At 54.7% G+C, this 18,437-nt stretch overlaps 1 protein-coding gene across 1 annotated transcript; it reads left to right on the forward strand.

Annotated features, from left to right (window-relative positions):
• Nucleotides 1-16,585, forward strand: KPTN (kaptin, actin binding protein). Its single transcript, XM_077840537.1, has 12 exons — nucleotides 1-372; nucleotides 2,216-2,298; nucleotides 3,343-3,427; nucleotides 6,436-6,490; nucleotides 7,550-7,625; nucleotides 8,660-8,733; nucleotides 9,245-9,354; nucleotides 10,501-10,596; nucleotides 11,100-11,166; nucleotides 11,657-11,792; nucleotides 13,725-13,934; nucleotides 15,948-16,585. Exons 1-12 carry the CDS (start codon nucleotides 27-29, stop codon nucleotides 16,077-16,079), a joined length of 1,470 nt encoding a protein of 489 aa, XP_077696663.1. The 5' UTR covers nucleotides 1-26; the 3' UTR covers nucleotides 16,080-16,585.
• The last annotated feature ends 1,852 nt before the right edge of the window (nucleotides 16,586-18,437 follow it).

An 18,437-nucleotide genomic window follows, 5' to 3' on the forward strand; every position in this document is an offset into this window, starting at 1 on the left:
GGCGGGTGGCCGCGGGACGAGGGGGCATGGAGCCGCCTCAGCCCCCGGGGGCGCGCCGGGGCTGCCCGTTGCCGGAGGACAGCTTCACCCGCCTGGCCTCCCAGAGCAACGTCTACGGGCTGGCGGCGCTGGCCGGGGGCGGCCCGGGCCGCGGGGCCGGCGGGCGGGGGGGCCCGGAGCGGGAGGCGGGGCTGGAGGCGGCGGGCGGGCCCGGGCCCGAGGGCGCGGCGGGCCCCGGGCGAGCCTGCGGCGGGGGCCCCAGGGGGCTCCTGGTGGCCACCCTGAAGGGGAAGGTGATTTACTTCCGCTACCAGGACCTGCGGCAGAAATTGCGGCCGGTGGCCCGGGAGCTGCAGTTCACCTACATCCCTGGTGAGAGGGGCCGGGGGTCACTCTGGGGTCAGGGGTCACGCGGGGTGGGTGGCCAGGGGGCTGCAGTTCACCCACATCCCCGGTGAGAGGGGCCGGGGGTCACTCTGGGGTCAGGGGTCATGCGGGGTGGGTGGCCAGGGGGCTGCAGTTCACCTACATCCCCGGTGAGAGGGGCCGGGGGTCACTCTGGGGTCAGGGGTCACGCGGGGTGGGTGGCCAGGGGGCTGCAGTTCACCCACATCCCCGGTGAGAGGGGCCGGGGGTCACTCTGGGGTCAGGGGTCACGCGGGGTGGGTGGCCAGGGGGCTACAATTCACCTACATCCCCGGTGAGAGGGACCAGGGGTCGTTTTGGGGTCAGGGGTCACGCAGGGGTGGGTGGTCAGGGGGCTACAATTCACCCACATCCCTGGTGAGAGGGGCCGGAGGTCACTCTGGGGTCAGGGGTCACGCAGGGTGGGTGGCCCCGGGGGCTGCAGTTCACCTACATCCCCGGTGAGAGGGGTTGGGGGTCGCTTTGGTGTCAGGGGTCACGCAGGGGTGGGTGGCCAGGGGGCTGTAGTTCACCCACATCCCTGGTGAGAGGGGCCAGGGGTTGTTCTGGGGTCAGGGGTCACCTGGGGTGGGTGGCCTCGGGGGCTGCAGTTCACCCACCTCCCTGGTGAGAGGGGTTGGGGGTCGTTCTGGGGTCAGGGGTCACATGGGGGTGGGTGGCCAGGGGGCTGCAATTCACGTACATCCCTGGTGAAAGCATCAGGGGTTGTTCTGGGGTCAGGGATCACGCAGGGGTGGGTGGCCAGGGAGCTGCAGTTCACCCACATCCCTGGTGAGAGGGGCCGGGGGTCACTCTGGGGTCAGGGGTCACGCGGGGGTGGGTGGCCAGGGGGCTACAATTCACCTACATCCCCGGTGAGAGGGGCTGGGGGTCGTTCTGGGGTCAGGGGTCACGTAGGGGTGGGTGGCCAGGGGGCTACAATTCACCCACATCCCTGGTGAGAGGGGCCAGAGGTCACGCAGGGGTGGGTGGCCAAGGGTACTGCAAAAAGGACATAGGAGTATTTGTGGCATCTTAGAGACTTAACAAATTTATTTAAGGATAAGCTTTCGTGAGCTACAGCTCACTTCATCGGAACTACAGTGCACCTATACCCCTGGTGAGAGGGGTCAGGGGGTCATTCTGGGGTTGGGGGTGCTTCAGTTCACCTCCATTCCTGGGGAGAGGGGTTAGGGAGCACACTCAGGTTGGGGTGAGTCCACCCGAGGTGGGTGACAGGGACCTTTTCAGTTATTTCCTTGGTGAGAGAGGTCAGATTAGGGGCAGAGGGAGGGTCTGGTAGTCATTGTTAGGTCAGGGGGCTGGGAGTCAGGACTCCTGGGTTTTGGGAGAGGAGTGAGGTTTTGAGGTTAGAACAGGGAATGGGGACTCCTGGGTTCTGTTCCTAGCTTTCCTGAGGATTCTTTGTGTGGCCTTGGACCTGTGTCTCAGTTTCTCTCTGTCTCTGGAATGAGGATAATGGGACTGATCTTTGTAAATTGCTTTGAGATCCTCCCTCTGGTGAAATGTAGCCATTGTTTTTAAAGGCACCTGAGAGGTTATGGAAAAACACTCTTTGTTTGTATAAGGCCTGCAAACAGGAGTCAAGTATTGTGCAAAGTTTATTATTATTGCATTAAACTTTGTGACCTTTGGCAAAAATTTAAACTGTTAATCTAAAATGGTAAACTCTGCAAGGCAGGGACTGTTATTTTAGTCTGTGCTTGTACAACCCTAGCACCATGGGGACCTGTTCCCTGGTACAAATAATAGTAACCAGTTGTGTCAATGATTTATTGTTTCTTGGCAGTTGATGCTGAGATTGTCTCGATTGACACTTTCAGCAAGTCGCCGCCGAAGAGGGGTCTCGTGGTGGGAATAACTTTCATTAAGGTACCTGCTTTTCCGTTCCTGCCCTCTGCGTTCTTCAACAGATGGAGTTTGTTGCATTTTAAAGTGCATGTAGGCCTGTGGAAGGTGCTGAAGTGAAATCCCTGAGGATGTAGCGAGCAACAAAACTGCTTCATCCCAGTCAGCAGCAGGGCAAACCTCTACACTGCGTACACAGTCCTGCCATGTGTCCTGGGTGCAGATCTAATCTAACTAACTCCATGCACATCTGTCTAATCTAGCGACCTAATATGATCCTCGTTTCTGCAGTGTCTGAGCTCCTCATTGTCTTTAATGTGCTTATTCTTACACCACTCCTCTGAGGTAGATCCATGCTATTATCCTCAGTGTACAGATAGGCAGTGGAGACCCAGAGAGGCTAAATGACTTAGATGCCCAATTGCCGCTGACTTTCAATTGGATTTGGGTGCCTAAGTCCCTTAGGCTCATATGAAAAATCTCAGCCCAAATTCTTGGCTTCTTTGCTGAGACAGCTAGCATGAAAGAGGTCTGAGACCTGCTCTGTGCCTCAGTTTTCCCTTCTGTAAAATGGAGATAATTATACCACCCTCCTTTAGAAAGTGCTTTGAGATCTACTGATGGAAAGTGCTTGACGTTACATAGGCCACTGAACCAGCTGTTATTCCCATGACAGTGACAGCTTTGAGCCCCTGATTAGCTGCCTATTCTACAGGCAGGTATTGTTCCCTTGTACTCCTCAGTCCAGGTCCATCTGTTGTCTCTAGTGAGATAATTAGACTGTAAGCTTTGTGGGGTAGGGAGTGTGGTTTTGTTCTGAGTTTCTGCCTAGCGCCGTGGCATGCTGGTTCATGACCAGGGGTCCTATATAATAAATAATAGCAGAGGGCTAGGATTTAGACTCCATTGTTGGTCCCCAGAACTGTCCGTTCCCTTACGGAAATGGTATGATAATGTGTCCTTTTAAAAATGTTGTGCTTTGAAATGAACCTCACGGGTTCTGTTACTCCCTAAGCTAACATCGCTGATGATCCTCAGACGGGTTCCTCTTTCCCTCTCTCTCTCCAGGACTCTGGAGATAAAGCGAGTCCGTTTCTGAACATTTATTGTGACTATGAGCCTGGATCGGAATATAACCTGGACTCCATCGCACGTAAGTAACCAAGCTAACGTCTGACCTCTGACCTCTGTGCTGTTGTCTGGTGGGAGCGGGGCAGCAGAGAGTAAATATAATTGGCCTCCTGCAGTCAACCCAAGGGCTGCGATCTTGTCACATCTTACAAGCTAAGCCGCATCAGCCTGGCTCAGTACTTAGCTGGGGGACCTCTAGGGAAAACACAGGTGCTTCAGGGAGTGGTGTTGATGACTCAACTGGGAGTGCTCTGAAGGGTGGGCGCTCTCCCCTGTGAGGCACCCTCTTTCAGAGAAGACCTAACTGAAATCTGGCCAGTTACAGGTTGCAAAAGGTCCCCCCACGCTTTCCCTAAAGCTCTGGTTGTCATCCCTGGGGTCCTGGCCAATGTGAGTAATGGTATTGTCTTCCTAAAGTTCCCACGTTTGTTCCAGTTGCGGAACTTTCTGCCCTTCCGAGCAGGGACTGTCCCTTCCTGTATGTCTGTACGGCCTTTGGCATGATGGGCTCTGGCTTGTGGGTGCTGCTGTAATCGAAATAATAAACCGCAAATAACAGTTGCAATGCTATGGCAGTTCTGTGTGCTGTTGAACAGCTGCTGTAGCCCACCCAAGAGGTGGCTGCATTTTAGTGGTAGGTGTTAGGGGGCTTATTCCTTCACCCACTTACTTCCCTGGTCCTTCTCGCATGAACAGAGAGCAACAATACCCGAAGTCCAAAGGTGCAAACAGTTTGATGTTTATTGGGGTGAACTTCCAGCAAGCATGATTTCAGTTTCCTTCCTTAGTATCCTCCTTCCCAGCTCTGACACCACAGAGCCTTATACCTGTGTCCCTGTTCCCATTCCTGCCCTTAGCCAAACATGATTCCAACTTCCTTACCCCCATTCCCTGTTCCCATTTCCCCCTTTAGCAAAACATGATTCCAATTTTCTTACCCCCATTCCCTGTTCCCATTTCCCCCTTTAGCAAAACATGATTCCAATTTCTGCACCCTTGTTCCCATCTCCCCCACCCACCCCCTCACCCCCTCACTTCCTCATTGACTACAGATTATATAGTAAAACTTGAGTTCTGCTTAGCTATACCTTAACCAATCATTTACCTGAAATTTAACTAACCAATCCTAACATATTGTAACATGATTATGTACCCAATTATATCCCACCACCTTAATTAGTTTACACCCAGCAAAATTAATTATACAGCAGACAGGAACAATCACAGAACCAGACAGAGATTATACAGACAAACAATAGCAAAGTGGGAACTATAATGACAAGACAATACAGAAGTGAGGATTTCACATCCCAGCTATTGATAAGTGAGTTCTTGCCAGACTGGATGCTATCAAACTAAGTTTCCTTTTACATTTTCTAGGCACTTCCCTTTCTCTGGAGGTGATAGGAATACAATCCTGTCCTGATAGTGCCTAACGGCCCAATAGCACCTTATTTCAGTGTGACTAGTTTGGAATGTGAGGAGGTGACCGGTCGCTTCCCAGCTTATGGCTGCCTCTGCTGCTTAGCCAAAGGCCTTAGCCTAAGAACAGGGCCTCAGACTGTCACAGTAAGAGAAGGCCCTTACACTGGCAGACAGTGATTTTGATTCTTTCTTTTATACCTCTAGAACTAGCCAAGTGATAAGAATACACCTAAATTCTTAAAGTACAGGCCTTTGCAGACAGGCCTGAATATCTTTATCCTAACAGTAGGTGAGTTACCCTTGGGGATTCTGCAGGCTGACAGGTGCTGAAAAATGATCCAGAGATGAAGATTTTGTTCCAGAGATGAAGATCTTTAAGTTACTTCAGAGAATTCTTGCTAGAATTGGCTGCCTAGTGTAACTTTTGCTAGTGCACGCATCCTTCAGTCAGATTAAATGTACTGTCTGCAGAACTGAGCTGGGTGGCCGGGATTTTAACACTGTTGCAATCCTCATCTTGAAGATACTTATGGATTTATTCGGGTCCCCCTGTCGTCTTACTATGGAAACATGTTAAAAAGGAAATAGTATCAGGAGGCTCTTGTTAAATTTTAGGCCCTTCAGCTTTCCTAGAATCCTGGGTAGGTTCCTCTCCCCTCTTTAATTCCTGCTACGTCCCGTTTAGCCCATAGCTAGGGGAGGAGGGCAGGGGGCAGTGCAAGATTGACAGAATGACTATCTGTTCCCCAGCCTAATTTGAATTATGAATATTATGGTATGCCTAGAGACCCCAACTGAGATTAGGGCCCCCATTGTACCAGGCACTGCCCCAGACCCTGACCAAGATTAGGTCCCATTTGCGCCAGGCGCTGCCCAGACCCCAACCGAGATCAGGCCCCCATTGTGCCGGGCGCTGCACATGCACCTAGTAAGAGACAGTCCCTGCCCCAAAGAGTGTACAGGCTAACAGCCAGGGCAGCCAAACAGTAAGCTGAAGGAAGTATTGTCACCCTCATTTTATCCTTTCACAACCCGCTTTGAACCCTGTTGCGTATTGGAAAAAATCTGTGAACCTTAAGAAAAGCTCTTTCGAGGGGTGGGGAGGTGTCTGTGTCTCAGAAACCCCTTTGTTGCATGACCCCCAATACGGCTCACTAGCCTATCTTGCGCCCCCATGAGGCACACCACATTCCTGTTCAATCTAAGTTCCCCTGCCGATTTTAGAGGCCACAGAAGAGTCCAGCTTGAAACAGAAAGCTGACTGTAACCTTAACTCTAGCTGCCCTGTCACTGCTCTCCAGTGAGGGCGTGAGGCCTGGAGAGGTGCCGTGATTGGCCAGGGTCACACAGTGAACCTGTGGCAGCCCTGGGAGTTGAGTGCCGATCTCTTAGATCCCTGGCCACACGGGCATCTACTGCTTCCTTGGAGATGGGGGTTAAAGCGTCGATTTCAGGAATGCTAACCTTCAAAGCAGGTCCTCTGGGCCGCAGCCTCTGACTCTCGGAGAGCCTGTGGTGTGATTTGTGGTGGTGTTTTGTTAGAGAACCGGCAGGTAATTCTGTGTCCGATTTACCTTCTTACTCATCTCTGTTCTTCCCCTCCAGAAAGCTGCTTGAACCTGGAGCTGCAGTTCACCCCATTCCAGCTGTACCATGCGGAGTACGTATATCGCTCCGCCATTCTCTTTTCTTCCCATACACGAGCCTGCGAGCTCACACTAGCAATCACCGCTCCACGTGGCATGACCGTCCATCCCCCCGGCCCCTCTCTGCTTTAAACATCAGCTGTAAAAAAGACATTGAAGACTCTGGGATTTGCCATCCTGTCTTTCGGGGCCCGGGTGTGTCTAGTACGTGGAACGGGCATGGTCGGCTGGGCAGTTGTGCAGAACAAGGCGGGTGATCCAGGAAAGGCATTTCAGAAACACGCAGGGGTGGCTTCCAGTCTCCGTGACCCTTGGGCAGTGGAGTTTACAATTGTGACCAGAGTGGTCACTGATGCAGGGAATGGGGCATTGTGGGACAGCGGCTGGAGGACTGTTAGGATTAGCGCAGGTCACACAGTGTCGATGCTCGCCCTGCCTCGATCTTGGTAGGTTGGCCATCATGCCAGACTGCCTGGGGAGGTGGTTGGACTGCGTTGCTGTAACGGGGCGTTTATGACAGCCAGAGACAAATGGAGGTGTAGACACGTGCGCAAATAGGATGATGCAGGCAGCTTACTTTAACCTATGTTTTTAGGTGTAAACCAGACCTAGGATTGTTCATGCTCCTTAAAGATCTGATAGCACTTTTCTTGAGAAGAGTTAGGCGTGTCAGCCCTGGGCGGAATCCAGTCCAAATTCCATCCCAGGGAAATTCCATTCTGCGTTCCTAAATTCCCTTTGCAATTTCATTTCTCCTCCCCCTGTCCTAACCTACCTAATGGCACTGCCATTCACTGTTAAAGAGTTACAGCGTTCCACCCCAGAGCTGGCTGCATTGCAGTGGCGGTGGACTGTGTGTGCTGGATCCCGAAGTGCTAAACAACCTCAAGTCCTGCTGAAGTCCCTGAGAATCAGGGTGCTCAGCACCATTCAGAACCAGGCCCATGCGAAGTGCTTTGGGATCCGTCGGCAGCAAAGTCTTTCCTCCAGCGGCACCTTTCCCACAGCTGGATCCTCAAGTGTGTGGAATCGCCACTTCTCCTGGTAATTATTTTCCTTTTCTGCTCTTCTAGAGTCCATGTTGGAGACCAGCCAGAGACAGTCTTTCTGCTGAGTGGGAACGACCCCTGCATTCACCTGTACAAAGAGGTGAGATCAGTGCCCAGGAGGAGCCGCCTGCTGCTGGGTTCTGCCCTGGTACAGAGCCATGTGCTCTGGAGGTCACTTGGAGAAAAATTGATTCCTGTGTGGCCTGGCACCTTTCCTTTCCAACACAGGGATTACTTACCTTCACTAAAATGCAGCCACCTCTGGAATAGGGTGGGGCAGCTGATAACATGGGGATCCCTCACGCAGGGCTGCCATGCAGCTGCCTCTGGAGTGGGGTGTGGCAGCACTCGCTCATGCAGTGCCAAATGTGGCTCCCAAAGGGGTGAGGTCTGGCAACTGTTCCCCAGCCATCTGTACAGCACTTTAGGACAGGAAATGGGGGATTCTGTGCTGACCTGCATAACACCGGCTGAAGAATTTCCCCCTGTTCTTTCTGCCTCCAGCCCATAGCTTGTGGTTGAGCTAGAGCAGAGCTCTTAGGAAGAGATGTCCTGTCTAGACTCCAAGTGCTGAGAATCCACCATGACCCTTCGTTGCTTCTCTAATACTAAGAGCCCTGCTCTGTTGCACTTGCATTGCACCCTGTGGCTCTCTTCCCCTCCCTGGCGCCTCACACGGCCGGGGGCTTGTTGTGTGACACCTGGTGCAGGTTCACTTCCTTCCCAGAGATGCAGGGCTCTCGTATCTGCGTTGGGGAAGGACTGTGTGCGCTATTCCTTTTAAAAAAAAAAAGTTCCATGTGGTTATAGCAAAGTGTTGCCTAGTACACTCCGTCAGTAGATCCTACAGCACTTTACAGAGGAGGTTGGTCTCATCATCCCTTTTGGGATGGGGAAACTGAGGCACAGGGAAAGAGAGGTGACTTTGCCCAAGGTCGCCCAGCAGGCCAAGGCAGAGCTGGAAATAGATCCCGGGTCTCCTGAGTCTGTGTGGTGTTCCAACCACTAGGCCATGCTGCCTCAAAGGCACACTGGGGCAAGTTCAATGGGAGTAACTGGGATTGGCCCCCAGTGTATCTGAGCTCAGTCTCTGGCTGGGCCTGGACTGATGACGGGACCGCTTTCCCCTTGCAGAATGAAGGCTTGCACCAGTTCGAGGAGCAGCCCGTGCAGAACCTCTTCCCGGAGCTCCAGGAGCTGCCCAGCAAGTAGGAGAAATGGTTTGTTAGGGGTGCATTCTCCCGGGGGGCTGAGCGGCAGGGTGGGGGAGGAGGTGTCTGTGTTAGCGTGGGCGGGGCAGAGGCCCGATCCCCCGATCGGTGTCACTCCATTGGAGCAGAGTCTTCCATTTGACAGCAGCTGCGGCTCTAACCCACGGTTTATACCCCGATAACACCAGTGGTTCCCAGCCTTTCCCACGCTCGGTCGCCCGCCCCACCTAGCTGGACCTCCTCCCCCGCTGTAGCAAGTGGGAAGTGTGGTCGCGAACTCTGTGCTGTTGGCCACCCTTAAAGATGGCTCAGCCTAGTGCTCACATGCAAGGGCTTCCTGCTGCTACTCTCAGCCCTGCGGCCCCTGGTCCCCCCGACACGTTCTCTTCCTTCCCCGCCGTATTCTCTCTCACTGCCTTTTCCTTTCCTCTCCCACCTCCTCTTCCTCGGGGCAGCGTTCCCTCCCCGCGGCGGTGCACAGCCCCACGTCTTGTGTTTCCCCCCGCAGCGTGCTGTGGCTGGACGTCTGCAACATCCCTGGCTCAGGCCGGCGTCTCACAGCCTTTGGGTGCCAGAGTGGCTACGTCCGGGTGGCCCAGGTGGAGCAGGCCAGCAGAGGTGAGCCGGGGCTGCCCTTCCAAGGGCACGTAAGACATCAGTGGGTGAGCCGGGTGTGATGGGTTCCCCCCGTGGTGCCACCTGGAACTGGGGTACTGCTGAGCCCTCTGACCCACCAGTCTGGGCTCCCTCTCTCTATGAGCTGCTGTGACAAGCTGCAGACCTGCTCCTGGCCCTACACTTCCACCAGCATTCACACAGGTAGGGACACACCCAGCTGCAGTTACCTGCAGGCTTTCTGGCTAGCCACTGCACGAACCAACAGTAGAAAGGCTACAGCCAAAATAACCACCAGCTTCCCAAGCTAGGATCCAAGGGCTGTGCCATTCTGCCCTGGTCCAAACCCCAACCAGTATGAATTTTATTATCCAGTTCGCCTCCCGCTCAATGTGGAGAGGATTAGGCAACAGCCTTTGTCCCTTAAGCTATGTTTTCCCATGCATTTCACTCAAACTCACTGGTTTAGATAAAGCAAAAACAAGCTTATTAACTACAGAAGATAGATTTTAAGTGATTATAAGTCATAGCAAACAGATCAAAGCAGGTTACCTAGTAAATAAACAAAAACGCAAACTGTCTAACACACTAGTTAGATTGAATATGAATTAGCTCGAGAAGGAGGGGAACTCATCTGAACCGAGGTTCTGCACAGCCCTGGGGAGTGGACTGTGGGAGCTTTCTGCTATACCCCTCGGGACAGGGGCTTGGCCAGACAGGATCTGATGGGCATTCCCATCTCTGCTGGGAGTTGGAGATTTTGAAGCCGTTTCCATCCCGAATTGGGACAAAAAGTCAAAATCCTCCCCCAGATTTTACAGCCCGACAAACCAAAATGAATCTGGATTCAGGTCAGTGGAAACGTTTTGTTAATTTCCAAACGTTTAGATTACAACCTTTTTTTTTTTTTTTTTAAACCCTTTGTTTAGTGTAAACTACGTTAAATTTTAAACCCACACCCCCTCTCCCACGCCCCAACTTTTCTGAAACGTTTTAACTTTTTTTTCAGTCGGGAAATTCGTCAAAACTGATCCTTTCCCGCTAATGGTTTTGGTGACCCGGTGGGAGAACATTTTGTCCAAAAAGTCCCACCCAGCTGTCGCCTGGTCGCCCGCCTTGCCCTCAGCGCCCTGTGTCTCTCCGTTGCAGAGGTGCTGCAGAGCTGGAGCATTCAGCAGGACGGCCCCATCTCCAAGGTCCTGCTGTTCACGCTGCCGTCCCCCGGGGGTGACCCTGCCCAGAATGGTAAGCGCGAAGGGAGCTGGGGGTGGGAGGCGTGACTTAGATTTGACCAAGCGGACATTGGGGGGGTTCATTTGTAACTCATGGGGTGCTCTGTGGGGTCTGATGCACGTTAACCCTTGCAGCGCAGAGTACAGAATGCTTTCCCTCGCCCTCGCAAACAGACCCAGCCCCCTTCCTCGCTCCGGTTTCCAGTCCTTTGGGGCTGCCTGGGATTCAGGTGGGTTAGCTCACAGCCACTTGTTCTGTGCCCCTAAGTCTTGGGGGGCACATTTCGGGGTGGTTCAGGCCACTGGAGTCCTGCTTCCCGCTTCACTTGTCCCCAGCAACGGAGTCAGGTTGAAGCAAGGCAGCAGGTGGAGTGGGGTCGAGGAGGGCCCAGATGAGCTTGGCTGGCAGATGCGGAGAGGGAAGCTGCCCCGAGCTCTGCAATGGCTGGGAGCCAAGCGTTAGCCCGCTGGCTGGTGTGTCTCCCCATCACCACCTGCCGTGTCTGCTCCCACTAGGTAATGCAGGCGACCAGGGCTACAGTGTTCTTGTCACTAGCACCATCGAGCTGTCCGTGGTATACAGGTCAGTGCTGGGGGCTGGGATGTGCCAAGACGCGCTTTGCCGGCATCCCACCATGGGGCCCTTTCCACACCCTGGCTGGGGATGACCGTGTCACGAGGGCAGAGTGAGCGTGGGGCTGAGCATTGGAGAGCCGCTGCAGCCTGGCTGGCTTGGGGGCAGGTCCCTTCCCGCCAGCTCACCTGCAGCTTGGATCGGCAGGATCCCCGGTCTCGTGTGCGCCTACGAACGCGGAATGCACGGCCTTTGCTCCCCTCCAGCTCCGTTGGAGACGAGGCCGTGACCAGGAGGGGAACAGCTCGCCTAGCCCAGCAACAGGCAGCCTTTCCTGGAGCCAGGGTCCCCCCCGAGGAGCCTTCCTCAGTCCTGACCCTAACCCAGGCTACCTGGGGTGTGGTTTGAGATGCAGTGTGGCCGAGCGCGTAGGGGGCTGGGCCGGGCCTCGGGAGATCCCTGCTCTGTGTTTGGTAACTTCCCCCACCATGCCCCCCAGGAATGTCCTGACCCATGGGCTGGCAGACCAGCTGACCCTGCCAGCCAGTGACCGGCATGACAGCGTGCTCTGTGCCCTGGTGACGGACATCGATTTCGACGGAGCGCCCGAGATACTCCTGGGCACATACGGACAGGTAGGTGGAGGGGCACGGCAGGCTGCTGGAGGTGGGCTGCTGCTTCCCTGTCTGCATGGTGAAACCCACTGAAACGGGCTGGTCTAGGGCCGACCCCAGGCAGGGAGCGAGAGCATGTGTCAGGTGGGATCCGCTGTGTGAATCTGTGATAGGGGCACCGAGGGATTGGCCAGTCCCAGCTGCTTCAGAGGAAGGTGGCCTGGCCCTTTTACCAGGCTGAGTCCAGGGGGCAGAAGCTCCCTGCAAATGGGGGGCAGAGGGGTAATAGGGGGAGTTAGGGGAGGTACTGAGACTCTGCTAGGTGGGGGAGAGGGTCAGCTGGCTCCAGGCAGGGAAGGGAGGGGGGTCCTGGAGGTTTCTACCTGCTCTCTGGCCTGTGACACTTCCCTAGGTCCCACTCGCCTCCATCGTCCCCCACCTCCATGCTGGGCATGCATGAGTTTACACTGGGATGGTGCTCCCACAGTATTTTCACCTCCTGGTTCTGCTGGCCCTGGGTCATGTGACTCAGGTTCAGGGCTGCTGGGAGATCATAGAATCATACCGTAGCATCATCGAAATGTCGGGCTGGAAGGGACCTCGAGAGGGCATTGCATCCAGCCCCCTGCACTGAGCCAGGGTCAAGTGAACCTAGACCAACCCAGACAGGGGTTTGCCTAACCTGGTCTTAAATCCTCCAGTGACAGGGAATCCACAACCTCCCTGGGTCACCTGTCCCAGAGCTTAACTGTCCTTAGAGTTAGAAAGTTTGTCCTAATATCCAAATCTAGATCTCCCTTGCTGCCAATTAAGCCCATTACTCCTTGTCCTACCAGCAGTGGACACAGAGAACAGTTGATCACCATCCTCTTTGTACCAGCCTTAAAGACTATTCTCAGGTTCCCCCTCACTCTGTTCTCCAGACTAGACGTGCTCAGTTTTTTTTAACCTCTCCTCCTAGGTCAGGTGTTTTAAACCTTTTCTCATTTTTGTTGCTCTCCTCTGGGCTCTCTCCAGTTTGTCCACATCTTTAGTAAAGTGTTTTCCCCACCACTGAGCAGAGCGGGACAGTTATCTCCCGGGTTTTATGTGCGACACTCCTGTTAACACACCCCGGAATGCTATTCACTTTTTTCACAACTGCATCACGTGATTGACAGATATTCGATTTGTGATCCCCTCTAACCCTCAGCTCTGTTTCAGCCATATGACCCCCTAGCCAGATATAAAGGGCAGCCGGAGTTCAGAGAAAGATTCAAAGGAGCGGGGGAGCTGTGGCAGCTGGTCTGTGTGGAGGATGGGAGCCGTTGGGAGGGGTCTCCTGAGCTGGTGAGCCTGCAGACAGAAGTTGGGTGTGCCTGGTTTTAAGTTGAACTGTCTTAGGATAAAAAGTACAAAGCCCCAGGTTGTGGTGATTTTGTTTGGCTGCAAAATTGGGGAAACTGAGGCAGTGTCCGGTTGAGCACCAGATAAGGCGAGACCCTGTTACACCCCCTAGGGGCTAGAGTTCAGCTCATGCCCCAAAGCAGGAAAATCCGTAGCCCTGCCAAATCCTCACTGTTCTAACGCCGTATTTTCTTGTTAATCACACAAACATCCCTCGTTGAATCCCACTAAGCTCTTGGCTTCAGTGAAATCAAGTGGCAGGGAGTTCTACTGGTTAACAAGGTTTAAACTGTGTGTGTGTGTTTCCTGTGCACCTGTGCATGCCTTCTGCTGAAATGGGCCAGTAAATGCCAGGCCTGCTGGAGGCGGGACGGCTGCTCAGAAATGGGGGTTGATAGGAGCTCCCTGGCTCTTTTGCAGATGCTGATCATTTGACACTGCGCCTGCGTCCCGCTGGGTCACGCCCCCCCTGCCCGCGCAGCCTGGCCATCATTAGCAGGGCCCATCTGTCCACCTGCAGACTTGCCTGCCTGCTTCCCGGCACGTTTCTCTCTTCCCCCGTTGCAGGAGCTGCTCTGTTACGAGTACAGGCACTCAGGAGCTACCGGAGCTGGTGCAGCAGGGGCCGAAGCCTCGGCGCAGCCCGCTGGGGAGTTTCAGCTGCTCTGGACGCGGAGTTTCCCCAGCCCCCTGCTGTCCATGGAGTACGCAGACCTGACCTGCGACGGGCTCTGTGAGCTGGCTGTGGTGTGTCTGAAGGGGCTGCATGTTCTGCAGGTGAGTTGGCCCCTCCGAGAAGGCCAAGCAGATCTCAGTAGCCCTCCGACTTTAGCTGTCCCAGTGTCCTGGAGAACGATAATGACGTTCTCTCTGGCTGAAAACTCTCCTGTTAGTTGGACACGGGGTTCTGCCTCACTTCCTGTCCTAAACTGGTGCGTGGGGTTGCTATGCAGATGTTAAAGAGCTGCCACATCCCAGCCTGGAGGTGGTTACATGCCTGTGGCAGGTGAAGTGATCCTTGCATATGTGGCTTAAATCCTCTGCAATCTTTGGGGAAGAAATATACTGCAAGAAATGTGTGAGTAATATTTTAAAGTTAGATTTCTGATGTATCCTTGTGGTCCCTATTTCTGGGAATCGGGTCTCCCACCCTTGCAGTTGTGAGATGTTCCACCCTGAGGGAGTCTGCCCCTCTCACTAGCCAATCGGGAGTCTCCCAGAATTCCCAGAGCTGATAAGATCCATACTGCAGAACTCTGGGGATGCCAAGCATGGCTGGAGAGGAGGGATGTAGGAAGCTGGTTTTGTTTGACCTCTGCAGACTGTTGAGCCATCTAGTTGGGTATTCCTGCCTCTTTCTGTACTGGCTCTGGTCACTGGTCCATCCAGTCGGGAGGTGCAGCATTCAGCAGTGCCCAGTGCCGGGTACAGAAGATGATTTAGAAAAAAAACCTTTCCCAACTCCTGATAGTGTCACAGGCCAACGATATGGGAAGACAGGGGGGATTCCTTGCAGTGATCTGCTGATGCAGTAGATTTGGCTCTTCCTATCTTAGCCGCAAATGTTATTGGTGATAGAAGCGTCGTGATAACTGACTCTCTGATCCGTTGTGCTGTGAACACCACCTCCTGTACCTTCCCACCACACGAAGGAGTATTTCCTTTTATCGTGTTTAGATTCCCTGGGCCTTACCTTGCTGGGAATCCACCGACGCTTGTATAGGCTGAGGGTAACGAGCTCAGAATTCATAGCTCAGTTGAGTCCCTTCTCCTCTCTGCTCTTTGCCTATTAACGATTCATTTAAAATAGAAACGCCAGCCCCTGCATGCCGGGGAACAGAGAAGGGCAGCAAATGGGGGTGTAAAAACCCCATTTCCAAGTGGTGGCAAATGTCCCCAGCACAGGTGCTGCAGAGCACAGCCAGAATGTTTCATGCAGCAATGGGGAGCTTACATACCAGGCACTGCTCCAACAGGAGCTGCCCAGGGTTGGGAGGGCCGCCCTAGCCCCATGGTCCTTGTACTGCAGGTTTTGTCCTCTCGGAGAATCTTCCTGGAGAGCCGCAGCCTCGTAAACGGAGGCAGGAGTTTCTGCCCTTGCTGACTGTAGGAAGGAAGAGGGAGACTGTTTCTAGGGCTGAGAAAAGGCAAACGTCTGAGTTGCCCTAGTCCGGCTCCCCATGGTCGGCCTTAAGAACAGCCCCAAACGCCGCCTGTAAACCCAGCTGTCACAAGGGAAAGGTGCCAGGCCTGAGTCCCGCAGTTTGACATCGGGGTGCAGTCAGAAATGCCAGACGATTTTGCAACGTGCGTTCTATGCACGATGCATCCCAGGCTGCTTGCCAGAGTTAAAGACACGAGCCAGGATACAGAACAACTAGCAGAGAAAGAAAGAGCAGATCCGTTCAGCGGAGATTGGTTATCATTCTGCCAGCACCTAGGAACCCATTGTGATGGGAGCTGTCCAGACAAGGAACGCACAAGGCAGTCCCTGCCCTAGCAGGCTCACGGCCTGGGAGATTTGACATGACATGGAGCGAGACAGGCGGGCAGGACTGCAGAGGAGAAGGTTCTTGTGCATATGCATGTGCAGGGTTAGCAGAAGCGAGCGCTAGGCCAGTCGAGCGGCGGGAGAGGAGGCCTGTCGGGTTGGCTGAAGCGAGTTCCGGCAGGTGGGCGATATGAGCTGGCTCCTGAAGGAAGTTGGGGTTGTCAGTAGCCGTGCTGTAACCTCTCTGTGCCCGTCCCGCTCACCAGGTCACTGCTTCTCTCCCTTCTCCTCCCACACAGCATAGCCTGAAGCAGACGGCTCAGTGCCTTCTGGAGAGGCTTCGCCAGAAGGTGGCACGGCGGGCGAGCCACAGCCGCATCTCCCAGCGGGTGCGAGATGCCAGTGCGGACGGGGAAGCAACAGAGGAATAACTGGGCATGGCCTGCGCTCGCCACATCGCAGCTGATTTCTGGCCAGCCTGGTTGCAGGATCCTGCTCTCCGCAGGAGCTCCGGGAAGGGCTGGCAGTCAGAGAGGCCCCTTGCCCTGGGAAGGGCCAGGGGGACAATGATGGTGGCGGCAGGGCGAGATCAGGACATGACAGAGGATCCAGCCCTAACGGACCTTTGTCTGTGAGAGTGGAACAGCCAACCAGGAAGCTGTGCTGTAGCCTCCCTGACGTGGACGTGTGCCAGTTCCATGCAGCATATGCCTGGTACACGCAGCACGTGCCAGGCGCTCCCCTGCTGCTGGGGAGAGCAAAGAACGAAGATCGGACTTCTCCAGTCCCTTTGCCCACGCTGTGCCAGCCAACCAGGGGCCAGCCCGTGGCACAAGAGACCCTGAACGGTGACACCGAGGGCCACAGCTGCCTTGGATGGATGTTTACATTAACACCCCCTCCCGCCCCGGCCCGGTCCAGTAAAAGTTCCCATGCACCCAGTGTCTTGCTGTCATCTGTGTCCCCCCTGGTAAGGGGGTGTGGAGCTAGTTGGAGGTCCCTGCTAACAGGGCTGCAGGCCACGTTTCAGGGCACATTTGGGGCTCTCCCCTTATAAATTGGAGGTGATCCTTTAATGGAGGAGCTCCTGGGCATTCAATTTGGAGCAGGTCCCCCGGCCAGAGAAGGGTAAGCGGTTTGCAAGTGGGAAGTGATTTCTGAGAACCCCTTGGTTAAGCAGGCAAAGGCCAGTGAGAGCCAGTGGCTGGGAGCTGAAGCCAGACAAGTGGAGACTAGAAATGGGCTTGTGTTTAGCAGTGAGGGTCTTTAACCCATGGAAGAATCGATGCAGGGAGGCACTGGATTCGCCATCACGTGCTGTCTTTGCGTCAAGTGGGTTCCGGAGTGGCCTCGCGAACGGAACAGGGGGGCAAACCCCCGACTAGCAGGAAGATGGACATTGGTCAGTTTCTGAAGGGGGTGCCTGGGGTCACCCCGTGAATCAGGGGAGGGGGGAGAGCAGGGAGTAGCTCCCCAGGAGGCCTGGCTCACCACCTGACAGCCTGCCATGCCACAGGTGCCAGGGACAGGCAGGACCATCTGTCAGAGCAGCAGCCCCATATACCCCTGCCAGAGAAGAAATCACCTTTAATATTAGACACCAGCTTGTGGCAAGCATCAGGGTTTGTCAGTTCCAAAGCCTGCCGGGAGGGAATATCTGACTAATTTCCTGCATGATGCACGCAGGCCTTGGGCTCCGTATTTCCCTGAGGGCACCCGGGAGTTCTGCCTTCTCCAATGCAGCCAAGAGGGAGCAGCGTGCTTCCCAGACGGCTGGGAGAGTCGACCGTGGTTGCTGCTGAGCCGAGCTGAATTATTGGGATTGTGTGACTCTTTCTAAGCTGGGTCCCTCTGAATCTCCTCTGTGGGGTTTTGGGGTCTGCAGGGGTTGGCAAAGGCTGGAAGCAGCTAGGGACAGAGATGTGAGTCGGGGTTCTCTAGCTGCCCAGTCTGAGGCAGTGGGGCCGAATGAGTGGGCGGAAGGGGGAAGAGAAGTTTTGTTAGAGGCGCTGGGGTCCGGAGATGTCGGTTTTATTCCCAGCGCTGCCGTGAACTCACACAGTAGCATGGGGAGCTTGTCACCCAGGAGGCCGGGCACCTGTGAGGCTGAATTTGCAAACGCTTGTTAAATGCTGTGAGACCCTCCACTGCAAAGGGCTACGCACGTGTCTGGGTGTTGGACAGGAGGCACCCGTGGAGCCATTTCTCCGTCCTGTGTTCAGGACGCGACTCACCTCTTCGGGCACGTCTCATTACCTCAGATCTGTACAGCATGGCCTCTAGGGAGCACTCCTGTCACGACACCAAGCCGTTCTCAGGTGCATCACAGAGCACTTGACAAAACAGCTTGGCTTCATTACCCCGTTTTACAGGTGGGGAAACTGAGGCACAGGGCAGGGAAGGAACGTGCCAAGCAGGCTTGGGGGCAGAGCTCTAACCACTAGACCACACGGTCACTTCATACACTACAAATAAACCGATAACGTCCAGGGATGTGGGAGTAGTGATCTCGGCAAAACCCAGCATCTCTGAGCTGTGGCCATTTGCAGCCGTCAGCCCCCGTGCTTTGGGAAAAGCTCTTTCTGCTATTCAGCAGGATTTCTCCTGCCCTTGCTCTGATTTCTGTGGGCGGCTCTCAGATGGCACGTGAAACACCAGGATGAAGCCGAGCTGTTATCTCAGCCTCCCTCCCTTAATAGACCGAATCCTTCTCCCTCTTCCTGTCTCCCTTCCCATCCCCTTCCACACTGGTCCTGCCCTTCCTCCCTCTCTCCTCCCCGGCTCCAGCG

Source organism: Eretmochelys imbricata, chromosome 23, assembly GCF_965152235.1.
Source record: "Eretmochelys imbricata isolate rEreImb1 chromosome 23, rEreImb1.hap1, whole genome shotgun sequence".
NCBI classification, from domain to species: Eukaryota; Metazoa; Chordata; order Testudines; family Cheloniidae; genus Eretmochelys; species Eretmochelys imbricata.